At 38.0% G+C, this 21,144-nt stretch overlaps 1 protein-coding gene and 1 long non-coding RNA gene across 5 annotated transcripts in view; one reads left to right on the top strand and one right to left on the bottom strand.

Moving 5' to 3' along the window:
- Nucleotides 1–21,144, bottom strand: part of CDH20 (cadherin 20) — a 303,787-nt gene that overhangs the window by 62,067 nt on the left and 220,576 nt on the right. Inside the window, exons 3-5 of the mRNA XM_072605493.1 lie at nt 17,608–17,999; nt 5,058–5,352; nt 4,343–4,462 (exon numbers count right to left, since the gene is read on the bottom strand). Coding sequence (XP_072461594.1) covers nt 4,343–4,462; nt 5,058–5,352; nt 17,608–17,853 — 661 coding nt within the window. The 5' untranslated portion in view covers nt 17,854–17,999. The remainder of the gene's footprint in view (nt 1–4,342; nt 4,463–5,057; nt 5,353–17,607; nt 18,000–21,144) is intronic.
- Nucleotides 1–21,144, top strand: part of LOC140501667 (uncharacterized) — a 264,231-nt gene that overhangs the window by 154,046 nt on the left and 89,041 nt on the right. The window lies entirely within an intron of this gene.

Below are 21,144 nucleotides of genomic sequence, written 5' to 3'. Positions count from 1 at the left end.
TCCATAGGAAGGTGAAGCTGAGCTTTGGGGAGAGATTTCCCTTTTTATTTTTGTTTTTAGTCATTCCTATTTTGCATTTTTTCTTCTTACTTTCAAGCTCACCCTGTACTATGTTCAGTAAACCTGAGACATGAAGGATGCTCTGGAAGTTGCTTATTTTTAACAAGCATAGAGAATGTCTCTCCAAACAGCAGAACAGCTATGGGATGGCATGCTTCATTTAAGAAAGAAATGAGATTGAAATCATAATGCACTGGAATATGTGGTTTGGATCCTGCTATGGATCCATTATATAGCAGTGGCCAATTGGGAAATATGTTCTTTCTGTTTATTTGAAGTACTAAGTATGGACATGAAAGAAAGATGAAAGGTTTAATTCATTCCAAGATTTATAATCTCACTTGTGACTAAACAGTATTTTTATATGAAAAAGAAAGGGAACAGTTTTTAGTTTGATGCATATAACTTTCTTATTGAATTATATTACTAACGTTCTAAAATGAAATATATAGAATTTCTTCTTTTTAAGTGCTCTCTCTGTCCTCTTGGGATAACTTTTTCATATGTTTTTGACCTTGACTTTACAGATGTCCCTTGGGAGCTGTCAAAATAATTTGTAGTTTCTCTGAGGATATAGAGCACTTAGCAACATCATCTTACCAATGTGTTCTCCATTCACATTTCAGTGTATTGTGAATAAAATTTCCTTTTAGGATTTTGGAGAAAATAACAAATTTCTACTAGTTTACTCATAACATAAAATCAAGTTTTTCTGTGGTGTCCTTGCTATCTTCCCTTCTGCAACGAAACCTGATTTTTCTCTGAAGCAAACAGGACTCTTATGTTATGTCTGTGTATTGTTAATGTATTTTTGCTTAATTTGAAGATTTTTCCCATTCATTAATAGACCCATGTAACCTGCTTAAATCACATGGAAGCCTAAGTCACATATGGTAGGAGGAGGAGCTTACTGAATGGGTGGAACAGGAAGGGTGGAGCAGAACTGGGAGGAAGAGAGTGAGAGAAGTTAGAGTGGAGGGAGAGAGAGGATGCAGGCAGGCTGACAGCTGGGATTGTGAATGTTTGCTTGTGGGAAGGCCTTAGGGTGGGGGAGGGAAGGCTTGGGAATGGAGGTGTCCTCCTCAGTGATAATGTGTATTAACTTCTTTGTTGCTATGATGTATTTGGCTTTCTGGTGTTGGGATTTGGCTTTCTGGTGTCTGAATAAATGTTTTTCTTCTGCTTTCTATATGGAGAGTCTGTTATATTTTGTGATTCACAACTAAACCACCATATTCTTATTCATTGTCAGTGCTGTGCATATTGCCTTGGTGATACAGTCTGTCACCCTTTCCTTGAGTTTCCTTATTGTGTTATTCCACATGTACCTTCTTTGTCAAAAGTATGTTTACATGCTCCCAACCTTTTTTCTCCATTAAAGAACTGATCTCTCATTCCTTATGGAGGATCTTACTTTTTATTAACATACTGTTGTGTGAAAGTATACTGATCTGTAAATCAAAAGATCTGAGTTCTAATAGGAGGCCTTCCATTAACAAGTTGTACGACTGGTCAAATTACTTACCAACTCTGGGTCTTCATTTTCTTATCCATAAAAACAAAGTGTTGGATTATATGAGTTTTAAGGTCTTTTTCTAGGTCTGATATTCTGTGTTTCTAGTATGAAGATGTGAATGAGTTGACTCGAGTATTCAAGTGGATCTGTTACCTAATGATTTGGGAGTTCCCTCACAGATTGCAACTATTCTTGCCTGCCCCTACTGTGTGAGTTTCATACATGCTGACCAAAAGTTTTCTATAGGTATTCCAATCAATGTTCTGGAAGGTTTCCTCATTGTTTCTCAACACCATGAGGATGTCATTGGAACACTTTGGCTGTCCATCTGACATTCTTTGCTCTTGCCATATGACCAGTGCATTTCCTTAATCTATTATACAATTCTCTTTATCTTCAACCAGTTCCTCACTGGTTGCTTATGCCCAACACACACCCTTCTGTTTCTCACTTTACATGGCTCACCTTCAATTATTCAGAAGCAGTAGTATTCCAAATCTTGTTGAAACATAGTAATACTGTAACATATTTTTATTGCCAGGATGGGCCACTGCTATTGTGGTGAGTTTAGATTCAGTCGAAGTGCTTTGCAATTTTCGTAAAGCAAATCAGCCTACTCTTTTCCTCATCAACTTTAGACCCAGCTTCTTGTCCCTCTGGACTGTCTGTACTTGATATACATAATGTTGGATGAACTCTATGGAGTGTTCATTCAGATTCATGGTAAAATCTGGGCAACTAACGTTCTTCCTTTAATTAGTATTTACTGTGTGGCTAGATGGGCCAAGTTTTCATGAGTGATTATAGAACTTCAGGAGGCTCTATAATGTGTTAGGGCTAGAAATAATCAAAATAATATTAACTGGAAACAGGAACATGACCTCTTCATCCACCAGGAATCTCTTTTTGACCTAAACTCTATTCCATATCACCTCCATCATCTTCCTATTTTAGTTCTTTTGGGTCAGCTTTTATGTCTGTTATTAGACAGTCATTGAACATGATTATTTCTGCATTGTATATCTTTAAAGGAATTTCAAACATTCTTGACATATGAATGGGGAGCCACCTTATTATGAAAGAAACTCATTTTTACAGACATTTTTGTTTTTGGAGTTGAATGCTTTCTCTTAGTCAAAAAACAATAAGGATAATGGATCTTATATTCTCCATATCTTATGTCTCTTATATTCTCTATATTTTTAACCAACTGTGAAGTGATACAAATGTGCTCTATTTACTGAATATTATTTGCAAAAGCCTCCTAATTCTCTACTAATATTCTTATCAAGAATGCCTTCAGTTCCTATAGATCACCCTCATAAACATTTTGATTAGGCTTAAAAGCCAGTAATTGATTATGTTCTTGGTCACCTTTTCTTTTTAAATCAATAAGATCTGAGAATTTTTCCAGACCTTTGGTACGTTCCCCTCTTTTAGATACTTTGTAAATATATCCTTCCAATTGTATTGCCTCCAGCATAGAATACGCATACACACATATCTACACACAAACATACACACACGTACACATTCCTGTATGTGTGTGTATGCATTTTCCTGTATTTGTTCTCTTTAAGACCATTTGTACTCCCTCTGTAAGCATTTCAGGCATTGTAATGTTAGGGTTCAAGGTGGTGGTTTTACTGTCTTTGATGGAGAAAAAAATGTTGTAATAGTTTTTGTAATTCTTTTCATGGGTTAACATGTGACCTTGTTCAGGCAATGATCTCCTAGAGTTAAGAGCTGAGCCAAAGGCTACTCCCATTTGTATGGTACTTTCCTTACTCTGTGGGATAGATAGGCTGGGTAAATTTTATTACAACCATTTCATAGATGAGGAAACTGAGGCTTAGAGAGGATGTGACTTGATCACAATCACATAGCAATTTGTTAAGTGGCAGAGATGGAATTGAAACTCAGGTTTCTCCTGATGCCAAGTTCTATGATCTGTTTACTTCATCAAGATGCCCTTTTCATACCCAAAGTCATGACTATAATAGGAGGAATTTTATGGACCATGCTGGGGGAGGTGGGAAAAGAGACCTTTTGGTCCCATTCAAGTCTTTACATGACCTTATATGGAATACGTTCTTATTTATGCAATGCTATTCTGTTCTCTTAATTCCAAATGCTATATCTCTAGATTCCTGCACTTAAATTGAGGGAAAAAAAATTGTAAGTAAAAAATGGCAGAAATATGGCTTAATAGCAATTTATGTTAAAAAAATGTTCAGAGGGTCTTCATGAATTGCAAGCTCAATGTAAATGAACAGCGTGATGCAGCAGCCAAAAAGCTAATGCTATCTTTGGCTCTAATTATACCAGGCATGAGAGAGCCCCGCGTTTGAGAAAGCTGAACTGGAACCCATGTTCAGAAGTCACAGGGACACAGATTTGGCTTCATAATTAGAATTGTCAGAAAATGGAATGAACCACTTCATAAAGTAGGGAGTTTTTCTCCACTGGGATTGTTTAAGTAGAAGGCAGATGATTACTTCTCAGGGATATTGTAGAAGGGATTTACTTATTGAGATATGGGTTAGCTATGACCTCTGTGGTTCCTTCTAACTCTAAGACTCCCTAATTTTTTCTTTATATCCCTGGCTCCTAGCACAGTGCCTTGATAAATTTCTTTAAAGTCCTTAATAAATTCCTCTTAATTGGTTGAGGGGTTGATTTTGAGCAGTTGATCCCAGAGTAGGTGGTTATGAAATACTAAGGGAACATATCACACTTCTCTGACCCCTGGTTATAGGATAGTACCTGTTTTAGAGTCCACGGAAAAATATGGCTGTCCCTGAAGAATACTGTACACTACTCTGGCACTGTTCCCATATGTTGGGTCATCAGCGTCGGTTGCTGTCACCTGGATAACTGATGTGCCTGAGGAAAAGAGAGTGGAACTTTGTTAAAATCACATCGGTAAAGAAGGGACAATAGTCCCGAGAGGCCTTTATTGTCGTACTATGAAGTGTTGAGTGAGACTTCAGTGAGGGAAGATTGCTTCATTTTGATGTCTTGGGTTTATATAACACATCTTATAACTAATTTAGTGTATATTGCACTTGTTTGTATATATCTATATCTAAATCTGTCTATATTTATAGATAGATTTTTTAAAGTACACAAATAGACAAGACAGTCCCATTCTCCTTTGATAGAATCTTTACATGCAGCACACATGCTCATTTGCTCCTTTTGTGCTGTTAAAATATTTTTTCCCAAAGTCATCATATTAAGAAAAAAACAAAACTGAACCACATAACAAAACCAGGCTTATTTGACAGTGTAGTTGATTCTCATAGTCAAGTGGTTTCAAGTTTAAACTTCAAGTGATGATCTGGTCTTACTGACCTTCTGAATTTTACTTTCCAATTTGTAAGAAGTTTTACATGATCCCTCATTCTCAGTGCATTCATTGGGGGTAGTCTATTTGTCAATTATCATTTGTGACAGTAAGTCTTTAACATCACCTTACCTACAGGGGACATTTCTGGCACGGTAGCTACATAAGGTCCATCCAGGAATTTAGGCTCATTATCATTGATGTCTTGGATTTTAATAATGAACTCTGACTCAGGCTCCATAGGCCTGCCTGTCCGCCTGTCCAGGGCTTGTGCCCTTAATGTATACTGGGCCCTTTCTTCCCGATCCAGTCTCTGAATTGCATGGATGTCTCCAGTAGTATCATCGATTGTGAACACAATTCCGGCTCCTTCTCCTGATAGAATGTATTTGATAGACCCATCACCCCTGTCCATATCTGAATGAAGCTGCAGAAAAAGAAAAAATTTTTAAAGAAAATGAACCTATGTAGTGAATGAAACTTGGAAAATTAAATTTCAATTCTGCTAGAATTCTTTAACACCTTTAAAAACAGAGTAGTAGTTTTGGTGTTTTTTTTTTTTTTTTTGCTAACATGTTTATCCAAGTTCACTAACCGATGCATTTTTACATAGAACAAGGACACATCTCAACTTAAAAAAGTGGAAGAATATAGTCCAAATTAACCATAGAAAGACACTTAAAAACACACATGAAAACCCCCAAGGTCAAGACATTGACTGTTATCTGGAAACATTTCTGTTAGAAATATAGTATCAGGAATCCTAGGAAATATAACTCCTAAATCCAGGGAAAGAATAAACCGAAGGAATATTTTTTATTTGCTTGAGTAGATAACAGATTTCATTTAAAAAAAGACACTCCTGCCCCCAAAACTTTCTTCTTCAATATTTCTGCAGACTAATCATAAAATTCCCATTAAATGTCTTGAAACATACAAAATCATTTTTTTAATCATTTAAAAAAAGGAAGGTCTTTGCGAATCAATAAGTTACATAAGCATTTCATTTTGTGAAGATTCAAATTGGCTAAAAGGAGGATGACAGCTCCTAATATCATCTGTCAGTAGACAGATATAGAATTTAACTACTTGGTTGCCAGTTTAACACCAACCTTCCCTTGAATAGGATGAAGGTGCTTCTCCTTGAACCAAGAATCGAGGGAATCTTCAAGGGTCCAAGTTGTCCTGATCACTGCATGGGACTGCATGACCAAACTGGCCCTGATTTGGGACATCACAATGAGCCTCTAGCCTACCCTTCTAGGCTTATTCAAATTCCTACTTTTCAAGTACTCTCTTTCAGCCAAACCTACTCACTTACTCTTTGCCTGCTGCAGAATCCTCTCTCCCCTTGGTGCCTTTGTATAGAGTGTACTTGGGACTCCCCTCCTCATGTGCTACCCGCAATGGAAAGCCTTTTCTGATTTCCTTCCTGCTCTCTCCCTCTTCAAATTATCATGTACTTGTGTATGTTAACGTGCTTTGTATAGCCCTCCTCCTACCCTAACATGGTTAAAGTCCTTGAGGGTAGGAACTGGGGTGTGTGTGTGTGTGTGTGTGTGTGTGTGTGTGTATGTGTGTGTGTGTGTGTGTGTGTGTTGTCGTCTTGTCTCTGTATTTCTAGGGTTTAGCAGAGTGTCCTGAACACAGAAGATGCCAAATGAATGCTTACTGGATTGGCTAATACATAAATAAATGAAAATTTACAGATGTAGAAGAAGCGCTACTTTCTTTTCTTTTTTCAACACTTTCAGTGACATTCTCATGATCCTCTAAGGAAATGAAGTGCAGTCTTGTTATCCTGGACCCTGTGTTGTGAGTTTCAGCATGATGGATTTAGGCACAGAGAAACATTGACTTAATAATAATAGTAATATATGTTGATATAATAATAACAGAGAGCTAGGCTGGGCCTGGAGTCAGGAAGATCTGAACTCAAATCCTTACTCAAACTCTTACTGGTTGTGTGGTCCTAGGCAAGTCGCTTATTCGCTGTTTGCCTCAGTTTCTTTATCTGTAAAATGGGGATAATCATAGCATCTATCTTACAGAGTTGTTATGAGGATCAAACAAGGTACCACATATAAAATGCTTTGCAAACCTTAAAGCACTACGTAATGATAACTGTTACTATGGACAAAAATGGTTATTGCCTAATCCTTTGGTGACAGACTTCTCTGAATTTAAACTGTGTTTGTTTTCTGAAGGTCAGCCTAGGTGTTCCACCTCTGGGCTCCTCCTTGAAGCATCTTCAGCTTGGTAACACCTGCTGGGCTTGGAATCCTTTAGCCGAGCCCCTGAGAATTCAGGGTCACCTCCATGCCATAATGAGGCAGCAGAGTGAGATCTGAGTTTTGGCTGGGGCAATAGCACAGTGGCTAAATTCAGTCCATTGCTGCCAACTCCAATGTGACCTAGATTGTTAGCACTAGCATTTTTCCAGTGAACAGTTTCTTATGACTAATTCACAAAAAAAAAGACAACAGATGTTGTCATTTATGCCATACATGCTTAGCCAGAAGGGTATTAATGCACAGAGATTTTCTTGTCTCCCTTCAGAACTCTGGTGCTGTAATGGGGTTAGGGGGGAACACATGGTAAGTGCAGTTCTCATGCATGGTCGCAGAGGGTCAAAACTGTAGCTGACTATTTGAATTTACCAGTATAGTGTAAGTATGAAGATGCCTGCTGGTAATTAAAGGGCACAGAGTCACGGAACAGACCGGAAAATACATATAAAATACTCTTCTACAAGAAGGTTGGGGATCTTTGCTGAATTTGAATGGGTCTCAAAGTGACTCACTACAAAACGATGGAAGCAGCTATTTCTCTGCCTGGAGGATGCCTTGCTTTATCTAAAGGAGGGAAACAAGAGAATAAAATGGAGTGACAAAAAGCCAAGGATTTTTCCCCCCGCTAAAAATTCTATTTAAGATATGGTGTTCTTTCATTTTCACATCCAACATGCTGTCCAATTATTTTTCACAACTGAAACCTTCTATTTAAACAATTCAGAAAGCATAGGGGCATAGCTCTAACTACACAGTAGATACTTATTCTGTTTGGACCTGGTTATACATAAATAGAAATCCATCCTACTTGCAACTGTGCTATGTGTTGAAACTGCCTTTGGTTAAAACTGAAAACTATATTTATTCCCTCTCTTTAATAAAGAATGATACCTTGGAGAAGAAACACATAACTCTTTATAACTCAGGATAAAAGAGCTGAATTTAGAAAATGGCAGATTGTAACGGAACAAAGCAATTGAAATGATGTTAAGGCAAGTTATGGGGGTGTGTTGGGGGAGAGAGGTGGCAAATTTCAGCTCAATGGAAAGATATTCCCACCAACAGGTCTCTGTCTGAAAATGAAATGTGCTGCTTCATGAGGTAGTGAGCTCACTAATACCCAAGGTTATTAAGCAGAGGTTATATAGGTGGATGTTGTCAGGGGAATTCCTGTTCGGGTATAAATTGGACAAGATGGCCCCTCTAATCCCATAAAATTCTAAAACTATGATAGGATCAGAAAATTTCAAAGAAATCTGTGTAATCATTCCCAGAAAGCTGCAAGACTCAATGTAGCAATTTAAAAGTTGAAAGGAAAATACAAATAAAATCACATTATAGAGTAAAATAGATACTCAGCACATAACAGTCTTTGTTGATGACAGAAATCTAATATATTCCTTATATTTCTGATTTATTGTTCAGTTGTTTCAGTTGTGTCTGACACTTTGTGACTCCATTTGGGGTTTTCTTGACAGAGATATTGGAGTAGTTTGCCTGCTTATTTTATAGCTGAGGAAACTATAGTAAGTGTTTGAGGTCAGATTTGAACTTAGGAAGATGAGTCTTCCTCATTCCAGGCTTGGTGCTATCCACTGTGCCCCCTAGCAGCCACATGTTTCCATATCTGCCCTGGAATCTACTCAAGTCAGGTCTTAAGACTTGGACCTTCCTTTTGGTTGGTAATGGGAGAAGGGCTTTGGAAATACTCCTTCAGCTGTTGAGAGAATAGGAAGAATGACTTTAAAAGTCATAATTAAAACCCAACAAATATTTATTTGCTATCCACTGTATTTGTGGACAGTGTTTGTGTACAAGTGTAAAGAACATCTCCAGAGTCAGCCTTGGGCAAAAATGATGTAGATGAAGTTTGTCTATAGTGTGTTATTGATATACTCTGTGCTATTTCTGGAGTCCCTTGCTCTTTTTTGCTAGCAAGTGCCATGTCCTGTTGCTATCTCACTTTTCACTCTTCATAAAAACCTGATCTCTTGGATAAGGATCTGATATCCAGGATTAATATGAATTTAACTCCATGGGTTATCTTTTCCAAGGGCACCTACATTTTAAGCCTTATTTTTCAATGTGAATGGAAGACTTTGTTCCCATTTTAAATGATTGTCAACCACCAGCCAACAGGAAGAGGAAAAACAAACTTTTTGGAGAAGATTCTTCTGGGTCCCTGAATTAATGCAACACAATCCCTGTTCAGTTGTCATCTTGAGAGCATTGTGATGTAATGGAAAAGCAAAAACAAAAACAAAACACTTCACTTGTGGTCATAAGACTCTAAGTTCCAGGCTTGGCTTTGACATTTCCTATTTGTATGACTGTGGGTAAGTCATTCTTTTTCTCTAAGCCTCAGTTTCCTTCTTTGGAAAGCAGGAACAATACTTTCCCTACCTATAATATTTGTATGGAGATCATGCTCAATAAACTTTAAAACCAAAACAAGTGTGAATTGTTATTAGAAGGCTAACCTGGAACATGCAAGCTCCTTGAAAGCTGTGCCTATACACACACACATTTAAATAAGACCTATGGTTTCATTAGTGTAAGAAGTGTCTTTCTATACCAAGGCAGCTCAGTATCTATTACTTAAAAGATCAATTAAATTAATTTTAGAGTTTCCCAATACATTGAGACATTAAGGTCACATATACATGTCAGAAGCAGGACTTGAACCCAGGCCTTCCTAATTCTGAGGACAGCTCAGTGTTCATTATACAACTGCTTCTCTACTATTTCCAATAGCAGTTTTACAACATGGTTTAAGAGGTCAAAAAGACATGTTACAGTGCAGATTCTGTGCCTGTGTCTTTCTTTCCTTGTCAGATTCTTCTAAATTATTTTTCTGAAATATCGTCTTGCTGTGATAAATTAGTACTCTGTGGTCCATCAAACTGGTCATGTATTTACTAAGTGTGTGACCCTGAGAAGTCACTTAGTTTCTCTCTACCTCAGTTTCCTCATCTTTATAGTATGGATGATAATAGCACCCACCTAATAGAAATGTTGTGATAAAATGAGAGAATATTTGTAAAGTGCTAGAATTCAGAGATGGGGAATCTGCAACCTCCAGGCCACATGTGGCTCTCTAAGTCTTCAGCCCTTTGACTGAGTCCAAGTTTTACAGAACAAATCCTTTTACTAGGGATTTTACTAAGAGGATTTATTTTGTGAAGTTTGGATTTAGACAAAGGACCTCTTCTGAGGACCTAGAGGGCCACATGAGGCTTCTGAGGCCACAGGTTCCCCACTCCTGGGCTAGATAAATGCTAGCTATTACTATTATTAAAATCACCTGTTTACTTTGTTTTGGTAACAAGGCTCTTTTTCTCCTCTCCTTCCTCATGACTGATGATGTTGTTTAGAAGATTGTAATATCCTAGATATAAAGATGGAAGGAACCTTAGAGGTAATCTTGCCCAACCTCCAATTTAACAGTTTAGGAAACTGAGTCTCAGAGTAAGTGGCAGAGATAGAATTCAAGCTCTGATCTTAGCACTTCAAGTTTAGTGCCTCAGATTTAAGATAATCTGGCTTCCTGTCCTTCTTCTGGTACACCATTTATGTGACTGGACACCTTTCAGAATCCCCAGATGACTAGCTAAGATTTTAAAGTACAAATCTGCATCGATAAAGAGACTTTACTCACTGGGATTCCATATACCAATGAAATCACAGATTTAAAAATATGCTTTTTAGAAAGCATCCATTCACAGAAAAAGGAAACTTCTTTTTTACATCCTTAAATTGAAAGATGTTGATTGTTTTGAGCTAAACTCTGATCTTCCTTTTAGAGTACTGCAACACACTATTCCCCTACCTGAACCCACAGTCCATAGATTTTCTCAGATAAAACTGCTGAAAAAACAAACAAAAAACTTCGCTAAACAACCACTGGCTATTTTTCTTCACTGGATCCTAAAAGGAGAATTGCTATGACAACAATTAGGAGGTATCTCTTATTGCTTAGTTTTAAAAAGTAGGTCCACACTACAAGACCTGCTCAGAATACAGGAGAGAAGGGAAGTTGGGAAATTCTGTGAAGGAAGAAACTCTTAAGAGTGTTATTGTTCAGTTGTGTCTGACTCTTTGTGACCCCATTTGGGGTTTTCTTGGCAGAGATACTAGAGTGGCTTGCCATGTCCTTCTCTAATTCATTTTACAGGTAAGGAAACTGAGGCAAAGAGGGTTAAGTCACATAGCCAATAAGTGTCTGAATCCAGATTTGAACTCGGCAAGATAAATCTTCCTGACTCCAGACCTTTTCACTCTATCCATTGTGTCACCTAGCTGCCGTTATGGTGATCGGAGAGAAGAAATGGTCTATAGTTCTATCTGAAGAAACTAGTCTAATATTCTCTTGAGACCTTTTTTCCTAGGCCTTTTCTGTGCATCTACAAATGCTTATCTATTTTTCTCTGTGAAAAAGAACATAGGAACTCTGTAGCTGGAGTGGTCTACTAGGTGTAGATCAGGTAGCAGTTTCTACCTCCCTTTCTTTAATTTATTAACACGGTAGCTTCAGGGGAGAATCCAAAGGGACAAAGAGGAAGCATTTTACTCTTGAATATGGGAAGTCTCTGGTGTAAGGAAGAACAGATTATCATTTTATGTTTACATAGTACATACCTCTGGAGAGCTTAATGTACTTCTCCAGCTTTTAAAATTAGAGCTCATAACATTTGTATGAGCTTCCAGGTGTATATTTTCTCTAGGGAAAACTGAAGAATGGAAGTTAACTGACTTGCTCTGGGTCACCAAGCAAATCAGTAGCAGAGTTGAAAATGGTTCAATATTGATTCTTAGCTGTAATCAGCAGAACATGCCCATGTACACTCTGGAAGCAAATCTCATATTTCTTTTAAACATTTGCAGGACAGAGTGGCACAAGTGAATATGCCCACATGTTTGAGAATTCCACATTCATTAGGGAAAATCTCAAAGGTAATAGGGAATGATAGCTGGCAACTTCAGAAAGCTGAGTTGGGATTGATTTGAAAAATATAAAAATGTAATTAAAGTGCTTTGTTATTAAAAATGTATGGGTTAGTCCTTTCCAACAACACTGCAGACCTTAACAAGAGTTTGGTCCTTGGGACCAGGCGTGAGCCTCCTCTGGCTTTCCCTCTTTGTGTGTGTCAATACAATCTAGCTGGGACTTGCTACCCTAATGGTCCCTGGGAAGTTCAGTGCAGGTTCTATAAAGGCAACACCAATTACTGCTGCTAATTGTTATAGAGGTTCTTCCTGAAATGAGCAAATACAGTGGCAGGTTTTCTAAACAGACGTCTCAGGGAGGTCAAGGTGACAAGAAGTCAGATATCCCAGGAGATGCAGAGAATTAGATGTACATGCATTACTTGCCAAAAGGAAAAAGAAAATAGTATCTGGGAAAAAAGCAATGGGAATATTCTAGATATAGGGCTGGAAGAGATCTCAGAGGTCATCTAGTCCTCATTTTGCAGATGAGGAAACTGAGGAACAAAGAGTTTAAGTGATTTGCCCAGGGTCATACATCTAATACGTTTTGCCAAGGTGGAATTTGAATCCAGGTTCTCTAACTCCTGAGGTAATACTTCAATTCAGTTCAGGGTACAACAACAAGCATACTAAACACTAAACATGTGTATATATAATATATGTATATACATATTACATGTATATAGGTATATGTATCACACACAAGGATCAATAATTTAGCCATTTTCCAGCCTGCCATTGTGTGATAGGGACCCTCAGAAAGCCTTTGCCCCACCCCATGGTGATGTCTGTATACTCATCCAGGGGCATTTGAATCAGACGTGCTAGTTGGAACAAATCTTTCCTTTGGGCTGCTTCTGATTTGAGGCACCAGAAGCCCCTCTCAAGGCTTTAGTGCACTGATTAACCCACATCAGAAAGCAATTCTTTCTTGGTGATCTGGGCTTCCAGGGCCATGGAATGGACACATAATTGCTCATTATAATAGAATCAAATAGCCTTGAGGCTTTCAAAGACCCCATCCCAGACCAGGGTGGTCTATATTGAACCAGAATATCTACTCTGCATGGCCATCTGTGGGGCAGGGAGTGGCAAGAACTGGCATTTAGAGGGACAGAAAGGGCACATGGCCCCCAGCTCATGTTGCCTAGTAGACTGGCCAAGAATCAGTCAACCCAGGGTGTCAACCCCTCAGCCCCAACTTTAGCCTTCCTCCCCTCACTCTGTGCTATTACTAGAGTCCTCCTGGTATGAGACAGAGCAGTGAAGGTAGGTCTGAGGTTAGGGGTCTCAACTCTGCCTTCTACTTGACTTCTGATCTCAGTCACATGAAGTAGACTTTATTCTTTGGGAGGATGTAAATTCTTTGAAGACAAGAATGGTCTTATTTTATATCAATATCCCCAAGGTCTAGCACAGTTCCTGCATTATATACCAGGATTCCACTGGTCATTATATTAGGTGTTGAGTTATTTGTGATAAAGAGAAGGTGAGAGGAGCACCTGACTATCAGTAGTTCCTATGCCTTCAACTTTCAGTGGCCCTTAAAGGTAATAGGAGTGTGCTGGAGTCAGTTTTACAAGACTCTGAGAATAAATTGTTAAATTTTCAGTGTGAGCATTTATACCCCAGAAATCAGCAAACACCACAAAGCAGGGTTTGATATATTGTTTAGTTGGTTATCTAGACTTAAGAAAGTGATGGATTCATTTCCCACCTGGCTGCTCACCTGGACCACCCACCAATGTCTCTAGAAACTCATCTTCCTGCAAGATCAAATTAACTGAAATTCATAACTCTCCAGTAACCCCTGCCCTTGGGGCTCCTCTCTCCTTCTTTTTGGAGAGGGTAGAGAGTAGACATCGGAGAATTCTTTCCACATCCTCTATTTAAGGAAAGGCCTAAGGCAAATCCCTCATCATTTCCCATCTGTCTGCAGGACTTCATCATTCTCTTCCCCCTCACCCTCACTCCCTGCCCATACCAGGTACCCTATGTCCCCTCTCCCCTTGTCAATTACTTTTTATGTGTTGTCATCTCCATTAAAGTGTAAGTGCCTTGAGAGCAGGGATTGTCTTTTGCCTTTCTTCATATCCCCAACACTTAACACAGTGCCTGACTCATAGTAAACTTCTAATAAATATTTATTAACTGACTGATGGAGAAGATGTTCATAATTCAGATTAAACTTAGAAGTATGTTGTGTGTACTTTTTTTTCCTGGAGAGCTGGATTTACCAGGACTCTACTGGTCAGGGGCCCAGAACATATGGCTATCCCAGCTGCTCCTCCTGTGCTAGGATTATAGATTTTGAGCTACAAAGGACTTCATACATCATCTATTTTTGAAGAAACTGAAGCACAAGAAAGTTAACCACAGGCCTGGAGGTGGTACAGATAATGAGTGGCAGAATTTAAAAACAGATCTTAATTCCAGATTTTATTACCCTTTCCACTACAATTCAGTGCTTTTTCCTACTCCTTAACACCATACTGTTCTTTTGAATCTGCTGTCCCCATCGATGGCTATAGGCTCCATTTTGTCCTTTGCTCCCCATCTCTGGAGCCCATAGAGAAGGCCTGGGCTTGAGATCCTTTGATGGAGAGAGGAAGATACTACAGCTCTTGAATATAAGTAATCCTCAGGTCTTCACTCTACTTTCAATCCTATAATTTCCGTTCTCTCTTTCAAAGAGCATTGAGGCACAAAATGTTCTAGGGGGTGTAATAAGTGATCTAAAAGGAGAATAAAAGGAACACTTCCTTGGGGAAGAAGGGAACAATGGCTTCCTTCATTTATTTTATATAGACTTATTGCTATTTGTTCATTTTAGGTTCTTACTACCCCTTCTTCTTCCCTCCCCCTGCAGTGATGTAAGACATACCTCTTTAGAGCAGGAGTTCTTAACTAGGGTCCATAGATTAGGGATTCATGTATAGATACAAGGGAATCTGTGAATTTGATTGGAAAACTCTGTATATATTTTTTTATTGACCTATGATTTCCTTGAGAATCATATTATTTTATTTTATGTATTTAAAATAATGATTGTGGTAAGGAGTACATAGGCTTTGCCAGACTATTACTAAGGGATCCATAATGTAGAAAAGGTTAAGAACTCTTGAGTTAGAGAGAGGAAATTCACAAGCATGAAATAGAAAGCGATTTAGGTTAAACAAGTGCTTTAGGGATTCAGGATAAGGAAGGAATCATAATAGAAAGGAGTACAGTGAGGAAAATTTCATGGAGGAAGTGGAGTGGCTCTTGAGCATCTTTATGTGAGAGACAGTGATGGTGAGGTAAAGACAACTAGTGGAGAGGATCAACTGATGGAAAAGTGAAGAGTTTAAGTTTTATGTAATAAACTTTAGTGAGCCATATTAAGGTCTTAATAAAGGAAATGACACGGTAAAAATGCATTTAAGAAGATGAATATGTCAGAGGTATGTCAGGTAGATTGGAGAGAGGAAGAAGGGAGTCTTTGGTTTTTCTAGCCATGAAGAGATATGAACATGAACTAAGCTAAGACCAACGTGAATTGAGAGGAAACAAGTGATTTTTGAAACACTGAGTGACAAACTTTGATAAGAGGTTGGATATGGGGGATGAGAGAGACATTGCTAAGGCTTTAAATTCTGAGGAATTTGCTTCCCACTTTGGGGAGTTACTTGGGCTGTTAAGAGTTACTTAGGTCCACAACTTCTTTCTGCTCCTGGAGAGAGTGGTCACAATCATCTGCCTTTAAGTTATCGCTTAATAGATTTTTAAAATTTATTTTCAATTCAGTTCTCTAGCTCCAGTATACTTTCATTTTGTTGCTTTTATAGAATGGTTTTCTGATTAAAATTCAATTATAAAACAGGAGAAAATCCAGCATTTTAAAGAAGCAAGATAAACTGAAAATAATTAATTGTAATTCCTTTTTAAAAAGTCTACAAAAGTATCTGAAGGCACTATCTAGAGTCTGTATGTAGGGATGACATTTGCTTTCTTTTTTATTTTTTAAGGTCAGAACCTGGTATAATGAATATGAAAATGCCTTTAAAATGACAAAGAACATATAAATACAAGATATTCATTTTTGTTATCATCTCTGGTAGGTACCCACATGGCTTTTCTCTGAAATATCCTGTATCTTTTGTAGTCATCAACCTTCTCTCTCTGTAATAATAGTAACTGACACACATGCCACTTTAAACCTACTTCATGTGCTACTTCATGTGCACCTCGCCACTGCCTTGTAAAATCAGTTCTAAAGGCATTATTTGTAGCTGAAGAATCCTATACGTTGTCTCCCCCTATTAGAATATTAAACTCCTTGATAGTAGGAATTGTCTTTATGTTTTTTGTATTCTCAACCCTTTTCACAATACTCTGCACATGTTAACCACTCAATAGATGCTTTTTCGCCCATTTGTTCTTTATTATCTCTCCTTTACCTAGAAGGAAAGTAAGGTTCATAGACCCATAGATCCATAGTTGGTAAATGCCAGATAGAATAGTCTTCCTGACTTTACTAAGTGTAGCATTCTCTCTGCCCTGCCACACTGCCTCTAGGATATTCCTTTTTCTCTATCCTGGATCACCCTGGAGGTAGCTTCCTTTCTATAACCCTTCCTCTCTCATGTCAGTTTGATGTTGTTGCCACTGAGGAAACTCACGCGCTTCTGGGAAAGTGTTCTCTCCTTCAGACCTTTACTTCTACCTCTTCATGCCTTTGGGATGTGAGGGTAGGGAAACAAGTTCTCTTACTTGTCAGATAATCTATCAAAACAGCGATACTTTCTCATTTGTCTACCAACGTGTTTGTATTCCCTTCTTCTGCTGTGTAAAGGCTCATATGAGGTGGCTATCAAACATTCAAATTGTTGAGGATTAAAGAGGCATTTTAAACTTATTTCGCTTATGTTAAGCATCTTCTCAAGTCCTGGACACAGGTATTGTATATGGCTGGCTATGTATGTATTCACATTCCACATGCTATAAAACATTCTATGTTATTGATTAGCCTGAATTAAAAGTATGCTCTTTGAAGTATTTATGACCAGGCATCCTCCCAAAATATTTATGAGTGGAAGTAAATAACTTGGATGAATTTTCATTTTTCATAGCCATCATTTACTTATCATGGATGCATCGCTGTATGTCCTTGTTCCTACATCTGGGTGTATATAGAACACAGTTTCTGGAATATAATAAAGTTCATTCATTGAGTGAACATTCATGGAGTGCCTCCTACATGCAAAGCACAATGTCCATATTACTGTGTGAATCAAGCTCACAACATTTTACATTTATGATCTTGAAATAAAATATACTGATGATATGTTTAAATTCACCATTGTTACTGACTCTCCCACCCCCTTGTAGTACATCTTTTATTTCTATGTTGTAATTCTTACCTTGCCAACATACAAAGGGTCAGTTCCAGTGTATTCTTCCAGAACAAAGAACTGATTCCAAACCCAACTTCTTTTCATTCGGTGGTGCAAATGTGTCTTGTCCGACAGATGCACTTCCAGTTCTTTGAGGGGCATGGGAGTGACAGACAGCACTGTGGTTGTAAGGTCCATCAACCCACAAAAATACAAGGACATGCCAAGTCCAAGCCAACTCTGTGCTTTTCTCATTCTACCAGAGGTCCACATGGGTTTGCCAGGGTGTCAAAATGTAAAGCAAAAGAAAAATCACTAGAGTTCAGCACTTTCTTGAGATGAAAAACTTCCGTTTATTGGGCACTTAGATCTTTCAAACAAGATCCTGCTTGGAGTCTGACCACTTGAAGGATGATTTCCTGTCAAGTTAGACAAAAGACACTTCGATGATGTTAAGTTCCTCCCTTGTGTTTGAGTAAGTTCTCAAGAAACACAAATAATTATTCTGTTTTCCACTCAAAGAATTAAAAAGTCATGACATACTATCACTTCAATAATGTTTGGGTAATGAATAATATTTTGGTAAAAATCTTGCGATCTGTAGTCCTAAACCTTTGGACATGGATTTCATTGGGGATACAGCTAGCAAATAAATTTCTTCTCTTTTGGTAACTTAGCTACAGGGTTTTACTATATTATTGATTGGCCTGAATTAATAGTACACTCTTTGAAATATTTATCATCAGACAACCTCCGCAAACATTTAAAAATAGCACTCACTCCCAAAGTTTATGGCAGATTACTAATATTTCCATTAGGAGAATAGCTTTTCTTGGTTTATTGAAAAATAAAAACAAAAATAAGTTACTACTCTTCAGTATCTACACCCTGTCCATTATTGATAACATTAACAATCTTGGATTTCATTTATAAGCTGTTGTGAATCACTTGTGACTTTAATCATTCTTTCCAGACCATTGTGGAATTTAAGTTTCACACTCTGCTGCCTCTTTTCCCAGGAGCTGATAGGGCCTGCTAATGTGACATTTCTAGGATTTGAACGGTCAGTTAATCATTATATCACCCACAAAAGGCTTTAAAGGACTTGTGGTCACATGCTACTCTAGGTTGGCTAAAAGAGTCAAACCAATACATTTTTCCTGCTTAAGTGTGAAAGGCTTGTTTAGGCAAAGGAATGTGGATTTTCATCAGGGGACGCTTTTTCATCCCTTGAGGTTCTTTTGTTGCTGTGAAGTCAGATCAAGCAGTGACCTCACTTCTGCGTTAGGGATCATAGCAATCCATTCTTCCTTGATTTGGATGGGTTCAATGAGGTGGTAGGGTACTAGAGGTACCCTATCAGAACAGCCTCAATATTCTTGTGATTCTAATGTCACTGTTCTTTCTAAGAGTTTTTGTCTCTCTGTCACAAACAAATGGACTCTTCGATATGTGTATTTGGATTTAGCATTTAAATAATGTTCCCTTTTTACAAGTATGAATTAAATGCATTGAAATGAACTTTCTTCCTGTCCCCAAACCTCAAAAGCTTCACCGAAATGGCTATCAAATTCTCACAGTTAAAGTTGTCAAGGATTAAAAAGACATTTAATACTTATCTCATATTTCTGCATGAGCAAATGACAACTACCAAGAAAGGAGGAAGGAATGATGAAGAGTTGAGAATGAATGAAGTAGAATGGGAGAGATGGATCATTTGGAAAGTGACAACTCTGAAAACAAAGTGAAGTGAGAATAACCCAGCTGTATACTCTTCAGGATGACAAACCTCAATGCAAAACACAAGGATGCTGGTGTTATAGACTAGATTAGTAGAGGAAAGAGGGGACGGTCCCTCTTTTTGTTCCTATGGACATCAAGAAGCCCAAGCAGAGTCGCTGTTATTCCTGTTGATGGGATAGCATTCCAGAAAAAGGAATTCTCACTCCAACAATAAGCAGGAGTTACAAATTATTTCTATGTTTTGTTTCTATATTACCTATATGGTCTGATATATCCCTCTCCCATACCACCTAGAAAGGCATTCTTTATAATAAAAGACTAAAAAAGAAAAGAAGAAAAAAAAACATAGCCAAGCAAGCTATTCAACAATTCATCGATTAAGTCTTCCATCATGTGTAGTGTTCTACAGCCAAATGTATGTACAAAAGGGAGGGAGTTACATTCTAATATCTCTTCTTTGGGTGCTAATTTCACAGTACTGAATTGCATTGTTTGGTTGTTCTTTCCATTTGTATTACTGTACTAATTGTACATATAATTTTTCCGATTCTGCTTATCTCACTTTCATCAGTTAATTTTTGCTGTTCAATAGTTTCAGTTACGTTTGACTCTTCATGACCTCATTTGATGTTTCCTTGGCAAAGATACTGGTATGGTTTGTCATTTCTTTCTCCAGCTCATTTTACGGATGAGGAAATTGAGGAATACAGTGTTAAATGACTTACCTTGTGTCAAACAGTTAGTAAATGTCTGAGGTCAGATTTGAACTTGGGAAGATGAGTCTCCTGACTTCAGGTCCAACACTCTATCCATTGTACTACCTAACTGCCCTACATCAGTTTATATGACTTACTATGTGCTTTCCTCAGTATTTATCACATACATTTTTTCTTAGAGGGCAATAATATTCCATTATGTTTATATACCACAACTTGTTTAGTCATTCAATTGGAAGTTCTAAAAGAAAGAATTATGCTGTTTCAGGTGGTCTGAGGTGGCAGTCTATAGGCACGGTGCATTATATAGGGAAGGATGTGAGAAAAAAATAACTCCTGCCTGCCCCTTAACAATAGCTACCAATAAGACATAAAGAAAACTTTATGGAATGTACATTTTCTTAGGTCTAGAAGGAACTTTGGACTGGAAATTCTTCCTCTTACATTACCTATGTGATCTTGAGAAAAATTGCTTAATGCCCATGAGTTTTCAGTTCCTCATCTCTAAAATGAGATGATCGCCTTTTACTCTCAATGTATAGTCCTAATATCTATGAATGAATAAACCTTCTCTTTCTACCTTACAAGGTTATTAAAAGCAGCATCAAATGAAATAATATATGTGAATGACCTTTAACTATAATAATAGTTGTTGTTGATAATTTTAGAGCATTTAGCATTTTCCAGAATTTTGTGCAAATTTTATCTCATTTGAGCCTTGTGTGTGTTCTTCCTTCATTGCGAAGAAGACCATGCCATCAGAGAAATATTGACAAGACTTGCACTTGACTTTGTTTTGAGTGAGGGAGGGCTGTGCAGGTCACCAGCCTCACTTCTCCAGAGCCGTCTGAATCCAGTGACCAGATATTCCTCAGGATGACTGGAGATGACCCAGGATGAGGCAGTTGGGGTTAAGTGACTTGCCCAAAGTCACACATCTAGTGAATGTCAAGTGTCTGAGGTGAGATTTGAACTCAGGTCCACCTGACTCCTGCACTGGTGCTCTAACCATGCACCACCTAGCTGCCCCTTTGAACCTTATACCAATCCTGTGAAAGCAGTTCTATCTATTTTTATTCTTACAGATGCAAAGACGGAGACCCAG

This window comes from Notamacropus eugenii, chromosome 4, assembly GCF_028372415.1.
Source record: "Notamacropus eugenii isolate mMacEug1 chromosome 4, mMacEug1.pri_v2, whole genome shotgun sequence".
In the NCBI taxonomy this organism is placed as follows: domain Eukaryota; kingdom Metazoa; phylum Chordata; class Mammalia; order Diprotodontia; family Macropodidae; genus Notamacropus; species Notamacropus eugenii.
This window is presented reverse-complemented; position numbering and strand designations above follow the sequence as displayed.